The sequence below is a fragment of the Hesperophylax consimilis genome, chromosome 10 (genome assembly GCF_061612785.1).
Source record: "Hesperophylax consimilis isolate HC1 chromosome 10, BYU_Hcon_1.0, whole genome shotgun sequence".
Classification (NCBI taxonomy): domain Eukaryota; kingdom Metazoa; phylum Arthropoda; class Insecta; order Trichoptera; family Limnephilidae; genus Hesperophylax; species Hesperophylax consimilis.
The window spans coordinates 35064142-35084148 of record NC_142845.1 but is presented as its reverse complement, the minus strand read 5'-3'; the positions used below and the strand labels follow the sequence as shown (position 1 = coordinate 35084148).

The 20007-nt window shown below is 35.2% G+C and overlaps 1 protein-coding gene across 2 annotated transcripts; it reads left to right on the top strand.

Annotated features, from left to right (window-relative positions):
• Window positions 1–1155: 1155 nt before the first annotated feature.
• Window positions 1156–19739, top strand: LOC149420687 (beta-glucuronidase-like). 2 transcript variants are annotated; one of them, XM_089636270.1, is made up of 13 exons: window positions 1156–1196; window positions 3564–3764; window positions 9260–9442; window positions 10903–11069; window positions 11190–11341; window positions 12039–12235; window positions 13828–13974; window positions 14174–14346; window positions 15841–15984; window positions 17114–17198; window positions 18000–18176; window positions 18528–18666; window positions 19211–19739. In XM_089636270.1, the coding sequence occupies exons 1-13, from the start codon at window positions 1185–1187 to the stop codon at window positions 19402–19404; spliced, it is 1971 nt and encodes a 656-aa protein (XP_089492396.1). In that variant the 5' UTR covers window positions 1156–1184; the 3' UTR covers window positions 19405–19739. The 2 variants fall into 2 exon arrangements, with proteins under 2 accessions (XP_089492396.1, XP_089492397.1); XM_089636271.1 differs by having other exon boundaries at window positions 1171–1196; window positions 3567–3764.
• The last annotated feature ends 268 nt before the right edge of the window (window positions 19740–20007 follow it).

Sequence of the window (20007 nt, the reverse complement as noted above, 5' to 3'; positions counted from 1 at the left end):
GTCAGTATCTTTTCTTTAAACGAAAGTCGACAATATTATTAATTTTTCGTGGTTATAATGATTCTAGTCAAACTTTTCCAGAGCAGAAGGTGAAGATCTGAGCTTTGTGAAAAATCAAACCTATATTTTTGTCCGGGGGCAATATGTCTGGTTTTCTATGTGATTTAGTTATATAATCGAATATGAATGAAAGTGATGGATGATGAATATCTTCTCTGACCAGCGGAGAATAGGTCTAACATCTGTGCGTTTGTATCTTACAGTGTATCTTACAGTGTATACAAAAATAGTCAAAAATAGTAGTTGAGTTTTTCCCTTATTTAAAAAATGGAATTTATTTATTTATTTAACGCCCAGCGGGCTTTTACGTCTATGTGGTACAATTTTGATGATAGACAATTTCGAAACATAAGAAAGAAATAATAAAAATAAAATTACATGAAAAAATACATTAAAATACATGAAAAATGCAAGAAATAGAATATAAAAAAAAAACAAGAACATAAATTAAAGAATACAGCGGTTTGACTGGTTTACAAAAAAACAACTTCTATTTAGGAATAGTTTTCGTATATGTATATCTTTTACGTGATCCACAAAGTTAATATTAAATATATCGACATCAAGTATTGGTTTCCCATAGTGTGAAATCGTGGTATTGGGAATGTCATTGCGCTTATGTGTGCTGCAGTCGAATAGTGTATTGTAGGTATTGTGTTGTTATTGTAGGTATTGTGTTGTTATTGTAGTTGCAGAAGTTCGCAACAGTCGAAATTTGAATAAAAAAGTTAAGTCGTTTGAAATCAACGAAGATAATCATATTTTAATTATTATTTGTACATCTTATCTTTATATCAAATATATATTTATATTTTTAATAATATTATTTTATTTGTATATCTCATCTTATCTACCAAATTCGTTTGCGAATCAGTAACCCCCGATTTTGATGTAGTCAATATTCCACCGTGATAAGTTCCTACCTTTAGTGACTCATTACAAACTGGAGATATTCATCTCTCTCATCTCACCTATTACACCAGGTGATAAGGTAATTAATTCAACTGATAAAACGTGCACTTAGATAAGATTATGAACATTTTATCAATAAAATAATAATTATACTAATAATCTCAATAAAAGTATCCATTCTGATTTCAGTAAACACTTTTGAAAGTTGTGTCATGGACGCGAAGGTATGTCAATCACGTTATTCTCCCATATTTGTTTAAATTATCAAATGATTACTCTACATATTTTGTAATATTACTATATTATTATTAAAGAAATCTATTTTTTACTAGTTTTCAAACTTTTATATCTCACAGATGCCAAACAATGCACCATAGGTGTTTTTTTTTTTTACTTTTAAGGATACTTAAAAAAATTGTAAGAAAACATTAATAATATAATTAATGATTTTACGAATTGCCCCCAAAACATTCAAACTGCTTTACCTTAAAGCTGCTGCCACACGCAAAGCTCACATCAAAAGTTAATGTACAGCGCATCATCTTTTCTACCGACACACGACGCTATCAAATATTTCTTCCTATGGTAGGAGAGGGGGTCAGTTGAATTCGAGAGCGGCCGAGGAACATAATTTCATCTGTCAAAGTGACAACTTTACTTACTGACAGCTTGAGCACGTTTTCGAAATGGATGATACTTGTCGCCTATTGCTGGATCTGTTGGACAGCTCATCCTCAGATGATGATGCCGCCAACTATATAATTATAAATGCTATTTATAAACTTTTTAGATTTTAAACAATCTGCGCGTAAATAGCGCATTTTCACATAACCTGACATAACCTCTCCGTCGAATCAGGAAATTCGCAGTTCGCACGCCGATCGACGAAAGCGACATATAATAAATTATTGTAAAATAAGCTCACGTCGATTTCCAAAAATGTCGAAGGCAAAGGCGGCAAGGACCAACACCAGGGCAGGGAACGAGAAGAGAGCACGAGAGCTGACGAGAGCAAACCAGATCACCCAGGAAAACAATTGAAAATAATCAACAAACGAACAAACTAGAAGCTTCTCTATGTAGGTATCAGGCCGTCCAACTTTATCAAAAAACCGAATGATATTACCATATAAACATACTGAATTAAAAATATGATTAATTTTGAAAGGGCGAAAATTTGTTTACTTCAAATTCAAATATTGATTATATTTATATTTTAAATATAATGTTAAGTATGTTTGCCAAATAAGGTTTTTTTTATGTTTCTAAATTTACTAGCACACATGACGATATGAGCTAACATAATAAATAAGAAATGCATTATGGTGCTGCCACACGCAAAGCTCACATCAACAGATAATATAAAGCACAATAGCGCTCGCCATACAATCCCATACAGACCCGACACACGTAAAAAGATAACGCGCTATAAGTGTGGTTCTGAACTTCGCTAACCGAATTTATTTTACGTAACCGCTCCCGACGCGATATTTGAAAAGTTATGCGTCCCCCTCTCCGCCGTAAAAAGGAGAGGGGGTCATTTTAATTACGGAGCTACCAACTAAGTTCCGTGTTCCCTTTGACAGCCATGACATAAGCAGCCTAATAATGCATTTCTTATTTATTATGTTAACTCATATCGTCTCATGTGTGCTAGTACATTTAGAAACATAAAAAAAAACTTTATTTGGCAAAAATACTTAACATATATTTAAAATATAAATATAATCGATATTTGAATTTGAAGTAAACAAATTTTCGCCCTTTCAAAGTTAATCATATTTTTAATCTCAGTATGTTTATATGGTAATATCATTCGGTTTTTTGATAAAAGTTGGACGGCTTGGACGAAAGTTTATTTTACAATAATTTATTATATGTCGCTTTCGTCGATCGGCGTGCGAACTGCGAATTTCCTGATTCGACGGAGAGGTTATGTCAGGTTATGTGAAAATGCGCTATTTACGCGCAGATTGTTTAAAATCTAAAAAGTTTATAAATTGCATTTATAATTATATAGTTGGCAGCATCATCATCTGAGGATGAGCTGTCCAACAGATCCAGCAATAGGCGACAAGTATCATCCATTTCGAAAACGTGCTCAATCTGTCAGTAAGTAAAGTTGTCACTTTGACAGATGAAATTATTTTCCTCGGCCGCTCTCGAATTCAACTGACCCCCTCTCCTACCATAGGAAGAAATATTTGATAGCGTCGTGTGTCGGTAGAAAAGATGATGCGCTGTACATTAACTTTTGATGTGAGCTTTGCGTGTGGCAGCAGCTTTATTAGGCTGCTTATGTCATGGCTGTCAAAGGGTACACGGAACTTAGTTGGTAGCTCCGTAATTAAAATGACCCCCCTCTCCTTTTTACGACGGAGAGGGGGACGCATAACTTTTCAAATATCGCGTCGGGAGCGGTTACGTAAAATAAATTCGGTTAGCGAAGTTCAGAACCACACTTATAGCGCGTTATCTTTTTACGTGTGTCGGGTCTGTATGGGATTGTATGGCGAGCGCTATTGTGCTTTATATTATCTGTTGATGTGAGCTTTGCGTGTGGCAGCAGCTTAACAGTCTTAACGTTCTAGAAGGTGACCTACTACTTGACAGTCCTGACGCTGGCCATGGCGCAGGGGGCGCTAGCGCAGGCCCGTGGTGGGGTCCTGTACCCGCGGGACTCGGAGACCCGCGAGGTCAAGTCCCTGGACGGGATCTGGAACTTCCGCCTGTCTCCGCAGGACCCCGAGTTCGGCATCACGAACTTCTGGTATCAGTCGGATCTTGAAAAGGTAGTGAAATATTATGTTAACCAAACTAATACATTACATTAAACATTCTTGCATTAAACACCAATAAAATTAAATACATAACCTATAGTATTAATATCAAATAATTATATCAACTCACATAAGTCTAAATTAAAAGATCTCTAATCCTATTATTGTCACCAAGTTACCAATACCAAACCGAATTACATAATTCTATCAAATAACTATGCTCCCAACTTATCAAAAAAATGTACCTATCGAGATTAACCTTAAATGTAGAAGGTACCTATTAGGCCAGTGCAATTAGCGATTCGCGATCGAAGTAATTCCGGTAGTCCCAATTTTTTTATATGTTATATAAACTGATCCCCTGAGGTAAAATCTGATTTTCCGACCTTGGCGCACATGTGCTCGCGCCGCCATTTTGAAAAAACTGGCCGAAATCGGGCCAAAATCTAGTTTTTCCCAAATATCTCATTTCCAATGCAAATTTTGGCTAAAGTATATCAACAAGTATAATATAACATAAAATAACCTACAACTTTTGTTACTAAAAATTTCTTCTATCTCTAATAGGTACCGAGGTAGAAAGTCGAAAAGGTGCGTATATTTTTGAAAAAACAAGTTTTTTGCGCGACTAGGTTTGGTTTTTCGTAAATACCTCGTTTCCATTACAATTTTGTGAAAAATTTATTCTTACTAATTTTGTAGAAAATAAAATTTCATAAAAGAAACAGGTATATGATTAATGTTTTTTATCTCTATTACATATCCATGGTCTAATCCACCAAAACCAGGCCAAAAATTGAAACTGAGGTTAGATGTTTTAAACTTGGCATTCCTTGATTTTATTTTTCTTTAACAATTATTGTTCTAAGAACATAAACGTTGACAACAATCGTCATGCCTGTGTCAGACCTAGCTATAAATATAGTAGATAGACTATTTCAGCATATCGGTCGCCATACATTCCCAATGGGAAGACCACTAAAATAGGCCAAGCCACTACATTTGTGCTCGCAGCTTGGTCTGACATGCCTATCAACGTAATCACAACATACATTTAAGATTATTAATACAATTAAGATGATAAGGTACATAAAAAAGATAAAAAATTGGTATTTTCGTAAAATTAACATTTATTGACATTCTTTTCTTTATTAGTTAAGTTGTCAGCATAACAAAAAATAAAATTAATGGTAGATCAGTTTAGACAGAAGTACGAGACCTTGACTATAGTTTCTTACTTCTGGCCCTGAATAGCTACTTCATCTATCTTATCACCCAAATTTGTGGCGACTGGGTCATCATATTCCTGTCATCGTCATCAGCGAAGGCTTCTACAGCATTCTCGCAGGAGTTGCCATTGCAATGAATGCAGAGTAGGGAACATTTCAAACCCGACTTTCTGCAGGTGCACTTTCCAGCGCAACCTTTTTTACATTGACATGATATGAAGTTCAGCAAGGCCTGAGGTGCAGCTTCCGTCAACATTGTTACTGGAGTAAGTAACCCAACAGCATCTTTTTTCCACCCCCATTCAGTCGGATCTTTATCGTGATCAAGCCAAGTCTGCACTTGCAAGTATGTTCTTGAAGCGTGTTGCTGGACTGCATCTTTGGTGGGTGGTAGCCTGGATAAATTGAATTTGTTCTTTTTTACTCCTTTGACGAAAATGATGTACCTTAAATTTTCCAAATTTGATTTCTCGTTGCCGCCATACAAAAGTGCAAATAGTTGTTCGGCAGCCAAAGTGATTGTTTCTGTCTTTGCTTTTGGGTCTTGAAATACACGAACAAGTTCATTCACTGAGTGGTTCTTGAGAAGAATATTACAAAATTTGTGTTTGCCTTGACCGAACGGAGCTCCAGTTGTATCGCAACCACTTATGGCATGAAGTAATAAAATGTTTTCAACTATTTCAATGTGTTTAAAACATTTTTTCGAGTACAACGCGTTAGCACTTTTTGGTAATATACGTTGAGAGGTGAGAGAGCTGTGAGGAGTACCAGCAGATCAATATCCTGACCAACGATACAACGTTGCTCCAAATGGCTTTAGCCGTGTTTAGTGACTAGATCTGAATAGCCAGGTACTTCTTTACCTTCCTCTTTCCCTTCCCCACTTACCTTCAGCCTCACAACATCCCCCAATTGGGGATGCCATAGTCTCACTGGCTCCAGACGGGAGCAGTTGGGACTCCTGTGAGGTATTCACTATAAAAAAAATAAAAAAAACGATTATGACTACATCATGTTGAGATGACAACGAATTTGCTGTGTTCACTATGAGAACGTCAGCATTCTCTTCAGCTTGTACTGTCGTTATGTGGGATCGTGCAAATGAGGTTCTGAGTAGGGAAATAAAACGAGACTTGTTCTTCTCATTTCCCAGAAACTTTTCCTGTGGCACTTGTGGGTGCATGCTTTCAAAAAACAAAACTTCAGCAGAAGTTGTAACTCTGGCACGCCGTGCTCTTTCCACCCCTTTAGTGCTTTTCTTTTCCATAGAATCTGGGTATCCATCGAATACCACTACTTTAAGCCTTGTGCGGGAGACCTAAACATTTTTTTAAAAATCCAAAACTTTTTGTGGTAAGTTGTGGTACATAGTAGCAACTTTTTCTCAACTTGGAATTTGAAAACAAAAAAAAAGTTAAAAATCGATACACCCTAATGTACATTAGGGTGTATCGATTTTTAACTTTTTTTTTGTTTTCAAATTCCAAGTTGAAATAAAGTTGCTACTAGGTACCACAACTTACCACAATTTTTTTTGGATTTTTAAAAAAATGTTTAGGTCTCCCGCACAAGGCCTAAAGTTTTAATTTTTTTCAAAAAAAATCAATTTTTTTTTTAATTTAAAAAAATAAATTCAAAACTTTTTTGTTTATTCCAAGTTAAAAAAACAGTAATATTAGGGCATAAAAATAAGTAGGAAACGGTTTTTTTTAATAAAATATGGTATTTTGGTCTCCCGCACAAGCCCTAAAGTTTGTTAATTTTGATGAAATTTTGTAATTTTGTGTACATATATGAACCATGTTTTTTTTAAGTTTAAGCCACCGGAATTAATTGTACTTTTCTTACAGAAGGCATAAAATGAGACAATATATATATACATAATTCTTATATACATACAGTAAAAATATATACCACATATATACTATATATATATATATATATATATAATATGTTTTATACCTGAAAAAAGATAGTTGGACGGTGTAAATTGTATGAGAAAGGTGTTGAAAGAAACTAATGTTATTTGCTATTACTGTTGTTTTTTACAAAAGTATAAAAGGTTATAACATGTCATAAAATGTAGTATAAAAACTAAGTACAAAATGTTGCTGATTACTTTCCATACGACATGAGTGGCAGTTTTCTTGTTCTACTGCAAATTTACTGACTTGTTTAAGTATTCGTCCTTTCATCTTGGCTTCAAAACCTTAAATCAAAATTATGTATAGTTTTTACATAGGCCTAGTGAAAATTTTATAAATGTTATTACAGTTCCCAAATAAAATTTCAATTTAATATGGAAGACAGTATGATAAAGACGTTATTTAGAAACATAACTACAAAATAGTCGAAAAAAACTTACTTAAATTCTAATCCTTTGCAGAGGTTTTGTACTGGCTCTTGGTCTCGAATGTAGGTAACTCTTTACGGTCTTCCAGTCTGGCACGGATAAAACTATCTCTTTCGATTAGCCCACATACTCGCTTCAAAGCTTCTGTGACTTCCTTGACAATTCGTTCCACCGCTTGAGTGTGAGAAGGAATTCTAAATTCAACCCTTCCACTTCTGCCAGTTTCCGCAATTGACTCCAACTCTTCTAGGCTCATATCAGTAACAAGAGGGGGTTCGGTTACTGAAGTGGATTTCCAGTCAATCATATCTATATAGTCTTCGGCATCAAAATTGATCTGAGGGGGTTTAAATACCCTTACCACTTTCCTTACGGTTGAGCGAGCTTTCTGGATTCTCTTATAAGCCAAGGCTCTGATATGTTTTCGTTCATCGAACAGCATAGCTATCAAAACATGCTCTGGGTGAGCCATGAAAGCATTTATCTGTAACGTTGCATGGACGACTTTTCTTAGCTCATCTACCAAGTAATTGCTGAAAAGAATCATTTTAAAAAAATGAATGGAAGCTTGCAGGATTTGGGGATTGCACTTAATTGAGAACCATGATGGTATGTAGACATTCATCATGAACTCTGCAAGCTTTCTTAGCTGAGGGGTCGGATCATCGGTGGCTACATACAAACGAAGGACTCGATTTGCCAGAGTAAGCCACCTGGCGTGCGAGATGTTGCCGGAGTTTCGTTTGGCCAACTCTTCAGCAATAGAATTGTCTTCCATATTAAATTGAAATTTCATTTGGGAACTGTAATAACATTTATAAAATTTTCACTAGGCCTATGTAAATACTATACATAACTTTGATTTAAGGTTTTGAAGCCAAGATGAAAGGACGAATACTTACAAGTCAGTAAATTTGCAGTAGAACAAGAAAACTGCCACTCATGTCGTATGGAAAGTAATCAGCAACATTTTGTACTTAGTTTTTATACTACATTTTATGACATGTTATAACCTTTTATACTTTTGTAATAAACAACAGTAATAGCAAATAACATTAGTTTCTTTCAACACCTTTCTCATACAATTTACACCGTCCAACTATCTTTTTTCAGGTATAAAACATATTATATATATATATATATATATATAGTATATATGTGGTATATATTTTTACTGTATGTATATAAGAATTATGTATATATATATTGTCTCATTTTATGCCTTCTGTAAGAAAAGTACAATTAACTTTCCGGTGGTTTAAACTTAAAAAAAACATGGTTCATATATGTACACAAAATTACAAAATTTCATCAAAATTAACAAACTTTAGGGCTTGTGCGGGAGACCAAAATACCATATTTTATAAAAAAAAATCGTTTCTTACTTATTTTTATGACCTAATATTACTGTTTTTAACTTGGAATAAACACAAAAGTTACGATTTTATTTTTTTAAATTTAAAAAAAATTTGATATTTTTTGAAAAAAATTAAAACTTTAGACCTAAACATTTTTTTAAAAATCCAAATTTTTTTGTGGTAAGTTGTGGTACCTAGTAGCAACTTTATTTCAACTTGGAATTTGAAAACAAAAAAAAAGTTAAAAATCGATACACCCTAATGTACATACATACCCCCACATGGGGGCTTAAGATTAAGAACTATTCTCGTCCTAGAGGAAATTACTAAGACATTTTAGGGACTATACGTTTAGCTATGTTTGGAGACGAGATCTGAATAGCCAGCTAATTCCCCACCTTCCTCCTCCCCATCGCCTTGCGCTTCCCACTACCATGAGCCTCATAACATACCCCAATTGGGGATGCCATAGTCTCACCGCATAACAACTGCCTAACTGCATACTCATATCAATCACATGGCTTAAGTCTTTTGTATTATTATTTGTTTTTTTAATAATTCCAGACAGGCCCTGTGGAGCTCATGTCCGTGCCCAGCAGCTACAACGACGTGACACAGGACCCCGAGGTGCGCGACCACGTGGGCCTCGCGTGGTACGACCGCCGCTTCTTTGTACCAGACTCTTGGAAGAATGCCGACAGCCGCGTGTGGCTGCGATTTGGCAGTGTGCACTACGCAGCACAAGTTGTAAGTTTAGAATTTTCTATACTTTCACAAATATAATATCAATGTATTATATATATATAAACCTTCCTGAAAAAAATTCTCTTAATGATAGTGAAAACCCTATCAAACTCTGTTGCATAGTTTAGTAGAACTACGAGCACAAACAGACAGGCGCGGATTGACTTTGTTTCATACAATTTAGAGATACCAATGAATTGTCACGATTACGAATTTACTAAAAGTTTATCAGGAAACGGTCTGTGATCCCGTTTTTAGTTCATTATGATCTGTGATGTTCCGGGATGTTCCTGAATGTTCCAGATTATTCCCGAACATTCCAGAATGTTCCGGGATGTTTTGGAATGTTGTGGAATGCTCTCGAATACTCTCAAATGTTCTGGACTGTTCTAGAAATTTCTAGAGGGTGAAACTTCCAGCCCTTAAATATATATTATATCTTCAAAAGCACGCCCTTCAGGTAAAAACGGGAACCTTCTTCATGGATGGGGGATAGAGGGCTACCACACCATATAACTCCCATGATCATACCGGGACTCGTTTCTGAGTTTTGGCGGAACCCACAATGTACACATACTTTTATAATATATATTGAAATTGATATTTATCAATAATTGTTGTAATTAGCCCTTCTTAATTGTGGTTAAAAACTCGACTCGACAAAGCTGATTGAAAATGGTTAACTCAAATTTTAAGATTGCTAGACGGCTCTGCCAAATTTTGACATAAGATGGAAGATTTTAAAATTAAAATAAATGAAATATTTCTGGATGTATCCTAAAACTAAAAACTGTTTTTTAAAAAAGGCGATAAAAGTCGCTTTCAAATTTTATTATTTTAAATAAATAATTATTTTTTGATTTGTTAAAATTTTAAATGCGAACATAAAAAAAAAACTATACCTTTTTTGTAACTAAAATTACTGATAACGAAAACATATACAAAAACACTCACATTTTATTAGATAAATTTATTATAAATGTTTCTATCACCTCACTTTTTTGTCGTTTCATATAAAAATAATAAATTAATAATTCACATATTTCATCATTTTATTTTCAAATTGCGTTTGGAACCTTTGGTACCATAAAGATTCATATTTTTATTATATTGTGGTTAACTTCTAGATTTGAATATAAAGCGTGGTGTGTTCTCTTTCTAACTCCGTTTAAATTATATTTCTCACCATGACAGTAAGTGAGATGCAACGATTTCTATAAGACCATATGAGCACAGCTGTGGAAACATCCCAAAAGTGAACAAGTAGTCTGAAAGGCATTGATATATTATACTATTAGTCTATGCTGAAGGGTTAATAAATATTCATAGTTTTTATTTCCCCTGCAAAATAAAAGATTAGTAGTTAGGTAATATAAAACATAGTAAAAAGATTAAAAGTTAGGTTATATGAAAATCTTATTAATGTTTTTTGACGAAGGTTTTTAAATTTATTTTATTTTCAGTGGGTGAATGGCAACGAGGTGATGACTCATGAAATAGGACACCTTCCCTTCGAGCAGGAAATAACCGAGTACATCGACTACGGAGTGGAAAATAGGCTCACCTTGGCTTGTGACAATAGACTTTACAACGACACCATTCCACAGGGAGAAGTTACCGAAATAAAATCGTAAATAAACACTTTTTTTCATTCCTAACTAAATTAGCCTTCGTCGCAGAGCAGCAAGGGCACAATCATGTAAAAAAAATTAAATCAACTGTTACACTGTGTTATTGTTTAATATTTTAGAAATAACGTGACCATCAAACTGGAGCAGACCTATCCTTTTGACTTCTTCAACTACGCCGGTATCGACCGTCCGGTTGTCCTGTACACCACTCCCAACCTCTACATTGACGACATTATCATCAACACAAATATTGACAATGACAACATCACAGGTACATAATCAATATACTTCTCAGAATAGACATTGTTTAGTGAGACGAGGAACGTACCTATTTGTTCATAAGGAAAAATTAAAACTAGTACTAGTTCGTATTTTGTTTAGCGATTGACTATTTCTCTGTACAAAGACCTCGCGTCCATGAAAGTATGTCTCTAATTCACTCTAACCGAAAACAAAATTTCCTCTGAAATCATATTAAGGTTAATATGTGAGTAAGTACCTAATTATAAACCATAAATATTTAAATTCACATTTTTTCATTTCAAATAAGGAATTATACAATTTATATAAAGAAATATCACCATCTCAGTGACAATTCTTTTTTAAACCTTTATTCAGGCCGGTAGGTATCATAATATTGTTTATTCCGGCAGCTTGTAGTAGGAACCATGATCATCCGAACTCCGGAAGAATAAACAGGTAGTACCCAAAAAGGGCTACTATCTTCAACCGAAACTGGAACGTAACAAACAAATCTAGACAGATGAAATAACAAATAGTCGATTTAAAAAGGTCTTCGCTACGCTCAGTCAATGATCGTCGTAATGAATTGAAAGCAAAAATAATACTGTCTGGAATGCAGGAAATTTGCAGTATTAATTTGGTGCTGAACAACAAAATTATTAACTTAGCATTGATTCAAATTCACAATTCTCAAACATTACAATAATATCATTTTTTGTTCCCAGGTATTATATCGTACAATGTTTCATATGGAGGTTCTTCTGGCGACCAAGAGGTGTATTGTAATGTCAATGTTTTGGACAAGGATGACACTATTGTAGCCACAAGCCAGGGCTTAATTAACAGCATAGAAATACCAAATGCTAATCTGTGGTGGCCATTCCTGATGCATCCCGAACCTGGATATCTTTACAAACTAGAAGTAAGGCGATCATTTAAATAATAATATATATTTATTGTTTATTCAAGATCTCGGGGAGGGTGGTGCAATCCTACAAGCTCCAAGTATCTAATACATTCAATACAGTGCGTTCGGGGGTAAAGTGCACTAACTTCAGGAGGAGATTCAAGCGCGGCAATTAAAGACTGACGGAACGACAGCGCTTGAGCGCGAGATTGTAGATTTATCAACAGCGCAGTGATAATTCCATGGCGGATCAATTTTAAGTTTGTACCTGAAAAGTACCCCTAAATGTTGGCATTTTGGAAAAAGTTAGTTATGTTTTTTACTTGTACTATTATGTAGAATCACCTCCCGAAGTTAGTGTACTTTACCCCCAGACACCCTGTATATTATTATCATTATAAAGGTAAAAAGGGAAAAAAAATACTTACAAAAATATCATCTTAAAGACATTTAAGAATTGGCTCAATTGCTTGTAAATGGGACCCTACCAGGAGCCAATGAAGTCATCGCAAGAGCTTTTAGGCTCGTCTGATCCGTTTTCTGACTAGGCTTCTGCAAATATTATTTCAGTGGCAGTGAAGTACCAGGACAGCTCAAAAAGCAATCAGTACGAGTTGTTATATTGTATTTACTTCCATTCTTTTTAAAGTTTACTTTGTTGAAATTGGTCCACAACTCCTAGGTGTACAGACTGGAGCAGTGGTATGCCCGCCAAGAATACTAGTAACAGAGATTTAGTTAGGTTGTAGACTATGTTGTGTTCAGCGGTATTTTACTCACAAATGTAGCTTTTACAACCTCGTCATGTCTTTAGGACTGCATAGTATTCCGCCCGGAATTCTGATTTGGGCCATGCCCATCAAGAGGTTTCATTGTTGCTCAAAAGTTTTCTTGTATTGTATGTTTGACATTATGACCATGTCAACTGTCAAACATATACAGTATTCTTCTAGTTATATTATTCTAGTTATATATGTTCTATACAGTATTGTAATCGGGGATAAGCTTCCCCCTTGTCTGATGCCGCAACCCGTATTCTCTCGTGTTGACATCTTAATATTACAGATAACGCTCGTCCAGGTTCTCTTGCTGATGATGCCAGTCTGCCAGAATGTTAAATATGGAAGTGGGTGCATTACTTAATTTTAGTTATTTTCTCAAAACAGTGCATGCATCTAAAAAAGAAGCATGTTCATTGTTTTTTTTTTATTTATTTGATTTATAATTTTTTACAACTGTTGAAAAGAATGTGACCTTACTGGGGTACCCCGTTCTAAGGTTGTATTGTACATGGTTATTTGTGTAAATTATCAATTTGGTCAAGATTTTTAAGAATGTTAATTTTTTTGAAGTAAGTTTCTGTATGTGTGTCAAAATAAAATAAGAGGTAAATTATAAAGTGAAATGATAGAAGAAAAACATAACATTATATAAGAAATATATATAGTGGAAAAACATTACGTTAATCTTTGTTCGGTTGCAACATTTTATTTTTATTCTTCCTTTCCGTGTCCATAATCCATATCTCAATACTTCTTTTGAGTACACTGTTGACTTTTTAAATTTGTAATGTTCAATGCTTTGTTTCAATCTGAATGTGTTTTCAGGTTCACATTTCTACAGACTCCATTCCAAATGCTGATATCTACAGACTGAAGGTTGGCATCAGGACAGTGACATGGTCCAACACTCAATTCTTCATCAACAATAAGCCCGCGTATCTCCGAGGATTTGGCAGGCACGAAGACTCTAATGTGAGACAAATGTTACTAGTTACCATCTTAATGTCTATACAGTGTAAATGTGGAAAAAATGAGATCGATGCAATTCTTTGAATGGCAACACCAAGGTGCTTACATTTTATTAAATTTCTACATTTTATTGTCAATTTGCTTTTAACTGTACTTGTACTGAGTAGGTATGTGCGTCAACTTTAATTGACATTGTAATCAGATTCACGGGAGAGGCTTGGACCTGGCTCTGGCTACCAAGGACTATAACTTGATCCGCTGGATCGGTGCCAACACTTACAGGACCTCCCACTACCCGTATTCTGAGGAGTTGTATGACTTTGCCGATGAACAGGGTATTATGATCATCGATGAATGCCCAAGTGTCGACACAGAGTAAGTTTACTTGGTGTTATTTTTATGATTATCACCATCACGGCTCTTCCTCCCAGGGTGGCATTTGAGATTTCACCTCCTCCACAAATAATCTCTTCTATTATAGTCTTTCCCGTCCTGCTCCAGTCCTCTTCCATGCCTTCCTCGGTCTGTATCTGGCATGCTTCCACTGGTGCACACAATCGTGATTTTACAAATAATCTCATCATTACAAATAATTAAATATATGAAAATAATTAAATTTTGTGAAGATGTGTATTGTTTGATTATGTGTATTGAGATAAGGGTTCACTTATCTTACATAAAACATAAATTCCCATATAAAAGTGGGAATGGTAACCTGAAAAGTAAATGTATGGATAAATAAATGGTTTGAATTGAATTTTGCTGATGCAGTAATTTATTTATATTTTAAATGTATATTTACAGAATAAAAATATCCAATAACAAAGATACATTATACAATAAACATTATATATAATAAACATTATATATAGCCCTTATCTCACATAAAACATAAATTCCCATATAAAAGTGGGAATGGTAAATTGAAAAGTAAATGTATGGATAAATAAATGGTTTGAATTGAATTTTGCTGATGCAGTAATAGCCGTGCGCACGAATGCGTCATCAGGTGTCTGTTTTTTTTTTCTTAAATTTCGTTTATTTTTTCAAATTTTATCAAACTGCTAGATAGTTTATCATCGGTTTCATAGCTCAATTTTGTGCATGGTACGGTAAGGTATTATTTTATATAATATTATTATTTTAATCATATACCCAAAGATATTTATATAATTATCTTTGCACATTCCTATGATATTTACAGAAAAAACAACAACAAAAATATACATCCATAAGAAAAAAATAATTACAAAAATTGCAGTGAAAATGAGAAAAAGAAAAGATTAGTACAAAAATCTTTTTCACATAACCATTTTTTCAGCGTGCATCTAAAATGTTGTTAAATTTTAATTAAATTGCGTAGCAACATATTAATTTTCAATAAAATTGTGAAACATTTATTAAATTGACTAACATGTTGCATTTTTTTATTAAATTGGGTAACATTTTGTTAATTTTTTGGGACATTTTATTCTTTAATAGGTGGCGTTATGAAATTTTTCCAGCTTTTCTGTCTAGACAATTAAGATCTTCACAACTGTTTTTAGCTTGCAACGTATTTTCCATCATGAGCAATTGAGGATATAGAGTTAATGTAAAAAGATTTGAAATTTCCTAATCCGTCACAAAACAAGACAAATGGCCATATTATTATTTTTTTCATATCTTTCAATGTTTCATCGGGAGTCATTTAAAATAATGGTTTTAAAATTAAATATGTACATATTTAGATAAATGTAAATGAGAGATGTTTCCTTTTAAAATAATAATTATAATAAATATATTTTCAGCCATAATTGCTGCTTCCAATGTTAGTCGAAAGGTTCTCAGATTGTCAGTGGACTTATGGACAATCTTGTTCTCTTTTAGTCACTTCTCCGAGGCTCTGTTAGAGAATCACAAGGCCTCCTTAACAGCACTAATCAAGAGAGATAAGAATCATCCAAGTGTTATCATGTGGTCCATCGCTAATGAGCCCAGGTCTGACCTTGATGCTTCCGATGTTTATTTTGGGTAAGTTTTCAAGAATAATAATTCTCTATTGAAGTCTTAACAATTGGAATTGTTATTATTCGGAGAGTTAATTCATTTTATTAGGTTAGTTTCGAATTAATCCATCACTCATTATTCCATCAGAAATGAGAACTTGTTAAAGTTATCCTTCACATAGCATCCTCAAAGACTACATATGTCCCGAGGGAAATGGTTTCCCTCAGGGTTCCTGTATATAATAAAAGAAGATTATGATTTTGGCCAGAACCACGGACATCCAAATTGATAGACTTGACCTAACATGAAATCTGGGTATCATTTCGACGAGCTGAAGGCAAACCACGTGACCATATTTTTGGCACCAGGAAGGATCCAGAATGCTTTGAATAAACTAGAACATCAGTCGTACATTGACCGCTGAAGAGCGCACATTGAAATAACCAGACCCTACGCAGAAAATTAGAGTTTGTTTAAGTAAGGAAAAGATTTGCAGCGCAGTCCATTGGAAGACTTTTCTGCACAGGATCTGAATGTTTGTTTTTAAACGAACCGCCTGGGGTAGCGACACTAAAAATGAGTGAGGTGGGTAAATTATAACACAAGTGTCTAACTAAATAGTTTTAATAGCTATTAAATAGCCGGAACTATTGTTTACCCGATTTGGGATTTGTAGTTAAGTTTTACACAGACAGCAATTTGAGCGCCATTGTAAAAAGTACTGGTATTTCTTAAGCAGATTATGTTTTCGAGAACTGAATAATGATATTTCAATTCGAGTTGCCTGTGTACTGTCAGATTCATTTATAGATAAATCACAGAAAGGGAGACAGTCATGCCGCCTCCCACGCTCCGCGCAATTGGTTTGTTCCTCTTTCCTTGACTGGCTAGTCTATCGACTTGAATGTCTATGGCCAGAACGGAGAGAATATCAACTATTCTGAGATGACATTTGACATTGTCATCAAATCAGCAATCAACGCCATTTAGAATTTATGCCACTAGCCAATTACATAAATACCTACAGATAAATGAATGCTTTGCAATTAAAAAATATTATTAGAAGTTGTAGGTAAAATACACTATAAAATGTATTCTTCTGGATACTTCAATTCCGAAATCTGTTTTTATTTCCACAACATTATTTTTTCAGGAGTGTTGCTAAACATGCTAAGGACTTGGATTCATCCAGAGCTATAACATTATCCGTATTTGGAAGTTCCTCTGTAAATAAAATTGTAAGAATACTTTTATACTAAACTAATCCTATAAATTCCTAGATCTAGAATACGTATTGAGATAGTAATTTTAATTCCTTTCATTTTCTAGTACATGGTGCTGCAAAAGTCCTCACTCAATTTCCTAAGGCAATAACTTTAATTGTAAATAAAAATAATTCATTCTGTTTGTTGATTATGTTTTTATCGACATTTAAATTTTCTTCCATTACATCACAAAGATAATATCGGTTAAATGGCCGCCGCCAGAGTTGACGCACTTCGGGTTCCTTTCCAACCATTTTCCGTGACTTTTCTCAAAACTTCTAGTGATAAATTCTTCACTTTTTGTCAGGTGTTCTCCTTTTGGACCTGCATGGTCTGTGGCTTGTTCCTAAAGACCCGTGACTTTATAAATTCCCAGTGGCCGGGAAAATCTTTCTTCGGAACGTCCACCGTCGCTCGTGTTGTGTGTGAGGGTGCACCGCCCTGCTGGAACTACATTATGCTCTCCGAACCTAAAGTCAAATTTGTATGAGCAAGAAGTTGTTGATCACAGTTCTGTAGCGCTCACTAGTCACAACACAGGGTGACGCCTGAGGCTCTATATTGGCTCACAGACCTAGATGTCCCCATCTGACCCCCCAACCATACGAGGCAGCCCCTTCATAAAGGCAATCTTTACTTACAGTAGAACTGCAATCTTACCATTCGAGTAAGCTTTTAATCATGATGTGGTGCATCTGCCATAAATATTTTCCAATTGGGTTAACTTGTATTTTTCACTTCTCAAAGTAACAGTAGTTTATTTATTTGTTCTAGGGGCAACACCTGGACATTGTGAGCTTCAACAGCTACAATGGCTGGTACAACAATACAGGCCGGCTGGACATGATCACGGACCAAGTGGTGGACGAAGCCAAGGCGTGGAACGCAAAGTTTAACAAGCCCGTCCTCATCTCCGAATATGGAGCAGACACAGTTACTGGATTACACATGGTTAGTTACATTGCTACATCTCTAAATAGTATAAAACAAAGTTGCTATCCGCGTCTCTCTGTTTGTGCGCTTAGTTCTTATAAAATACGAAACGGTACCTTATGAGATATATCAAAATGATGTACTATGGAATTGTATATCTTAAATAAGCCTACCGAAAAGTCCGCGATGGTATATGTCTATCTCCTAAGGATAACCCTCAGCAACGCCAGGTACACGTCAGCTAGCAACATATATGTATAGGTACCCAGATCCATCCATGATAATATCCAGTTCTAAACAGAATATTATATAATCATATTGAAAGCTTTGTACTGATGTAAACTTGAAAAATCATGTTCTGCTTTGCAGAGTCCAGAATATGTGTGGTCCGAAGAATATCAAGTGCAGCTAATGTCGAGGCATTTCAAAGCCTTTGATGAACTGAGAGAAAATGGCTTCTTCATCGGTGAATTCATTTGGAACTTTGCTGACTTCATGACTGGTCAATGTAAGTAATACACATCGGCATTCATTTGATAGCTCCGTTGAAACCTCTACCACTTTCTCATAAACGACCGATAACGCATGAAAGAGAGAGGTTACAACTTACCTACAACATAATATTTTATTAACAGGTTACAAATATAGAAATTCATTGTAAAAATTGTGTTACTATATTGCAGTATCATTGGTGTAATAATACTGCAATTGTTTAATGATGGTTTAGTCTCTTTCCTAAAGTAGACATTTGGTTGGTGACCTCTGAATAGATAATAAATGCCTTATATGCCACCTCTGACTTAGTACCTTTTGGTTCTAGCCCATTTAGGACGCGTTCCATCTTTCTTACAGTGCCTGACATTGTATATCGCTATTACATTTGATACAAATGAAAATTTCATAATGATGATGAAACACAAAAATTATTTTAAATTTACGTTTGGTCGGTCTTGAGTTTTGGACCACAAAACACGCCCACATCGCATTTCTTGTGTTCTTCTTTATTCAATGATGGTGACCTTATCGTATATATATCTTTTTTTCATTTTCAGCCATAATCCGCGTCGGTGGTAACAAAAAGGGCATCTTCACTCGCGAGAGGCAGCCCAAGGCTTCGGCTCACCATCTCCGGGGCAGGTACAACCTCCTGGCAAAGGAGCTGGACGGAGTGAACCCTCCGGCAGATCTTTTCCCCTACTATACCCCCGGCCGCAGTAGCTCGTACATGCCCCACTCCGAGCTGTGATCTCATCCCTCAGGACCCCGCTATATAGTAGATCAGTACAATCATTGTAAGGCTAGATTAAGATCAGATTTTTATCTTAATGATACTTCCCAACCTTTCTCTTCCACATCTCCTTCCCCTCCCCGCTCCCTTCAGCCTCACAACGTACCCCACTTGAGGATACCATAGTCCCACAGGCTTTGGACAGCTGGGAGCAGTTAGAACTGTCGTGTGGTATTCTTATAAAATAAAACAATTTTAAAAAAGCTCTGCTTTCTCCCCCCTCCTCCCTTTCCAAACATACATAGTAAATAAACCAAATTGAATAAACATATTATATTTACATCCCACTATAATTTCTGCGTCCTTTCATCAGATCGACATTACTGCGTCTATCTGAAGGACTTGATGTTACATAGTTTTAAATAAAGGATTAATTATAACTGATAGTTAAAAACCCGCTCCGCTTATTAAAACAAATAGATGTCGAAGAGTTTTAGGCATCAAATACAATGAAGCCTCCGTCACGCACTGCGTCCATTCTCCTATATCGTCAATGAGCTCCAGTTCACGCGCGGCATCATGAAAAGTAGCTAGTAAATTGCCATTAACAGTTCGCAAAGA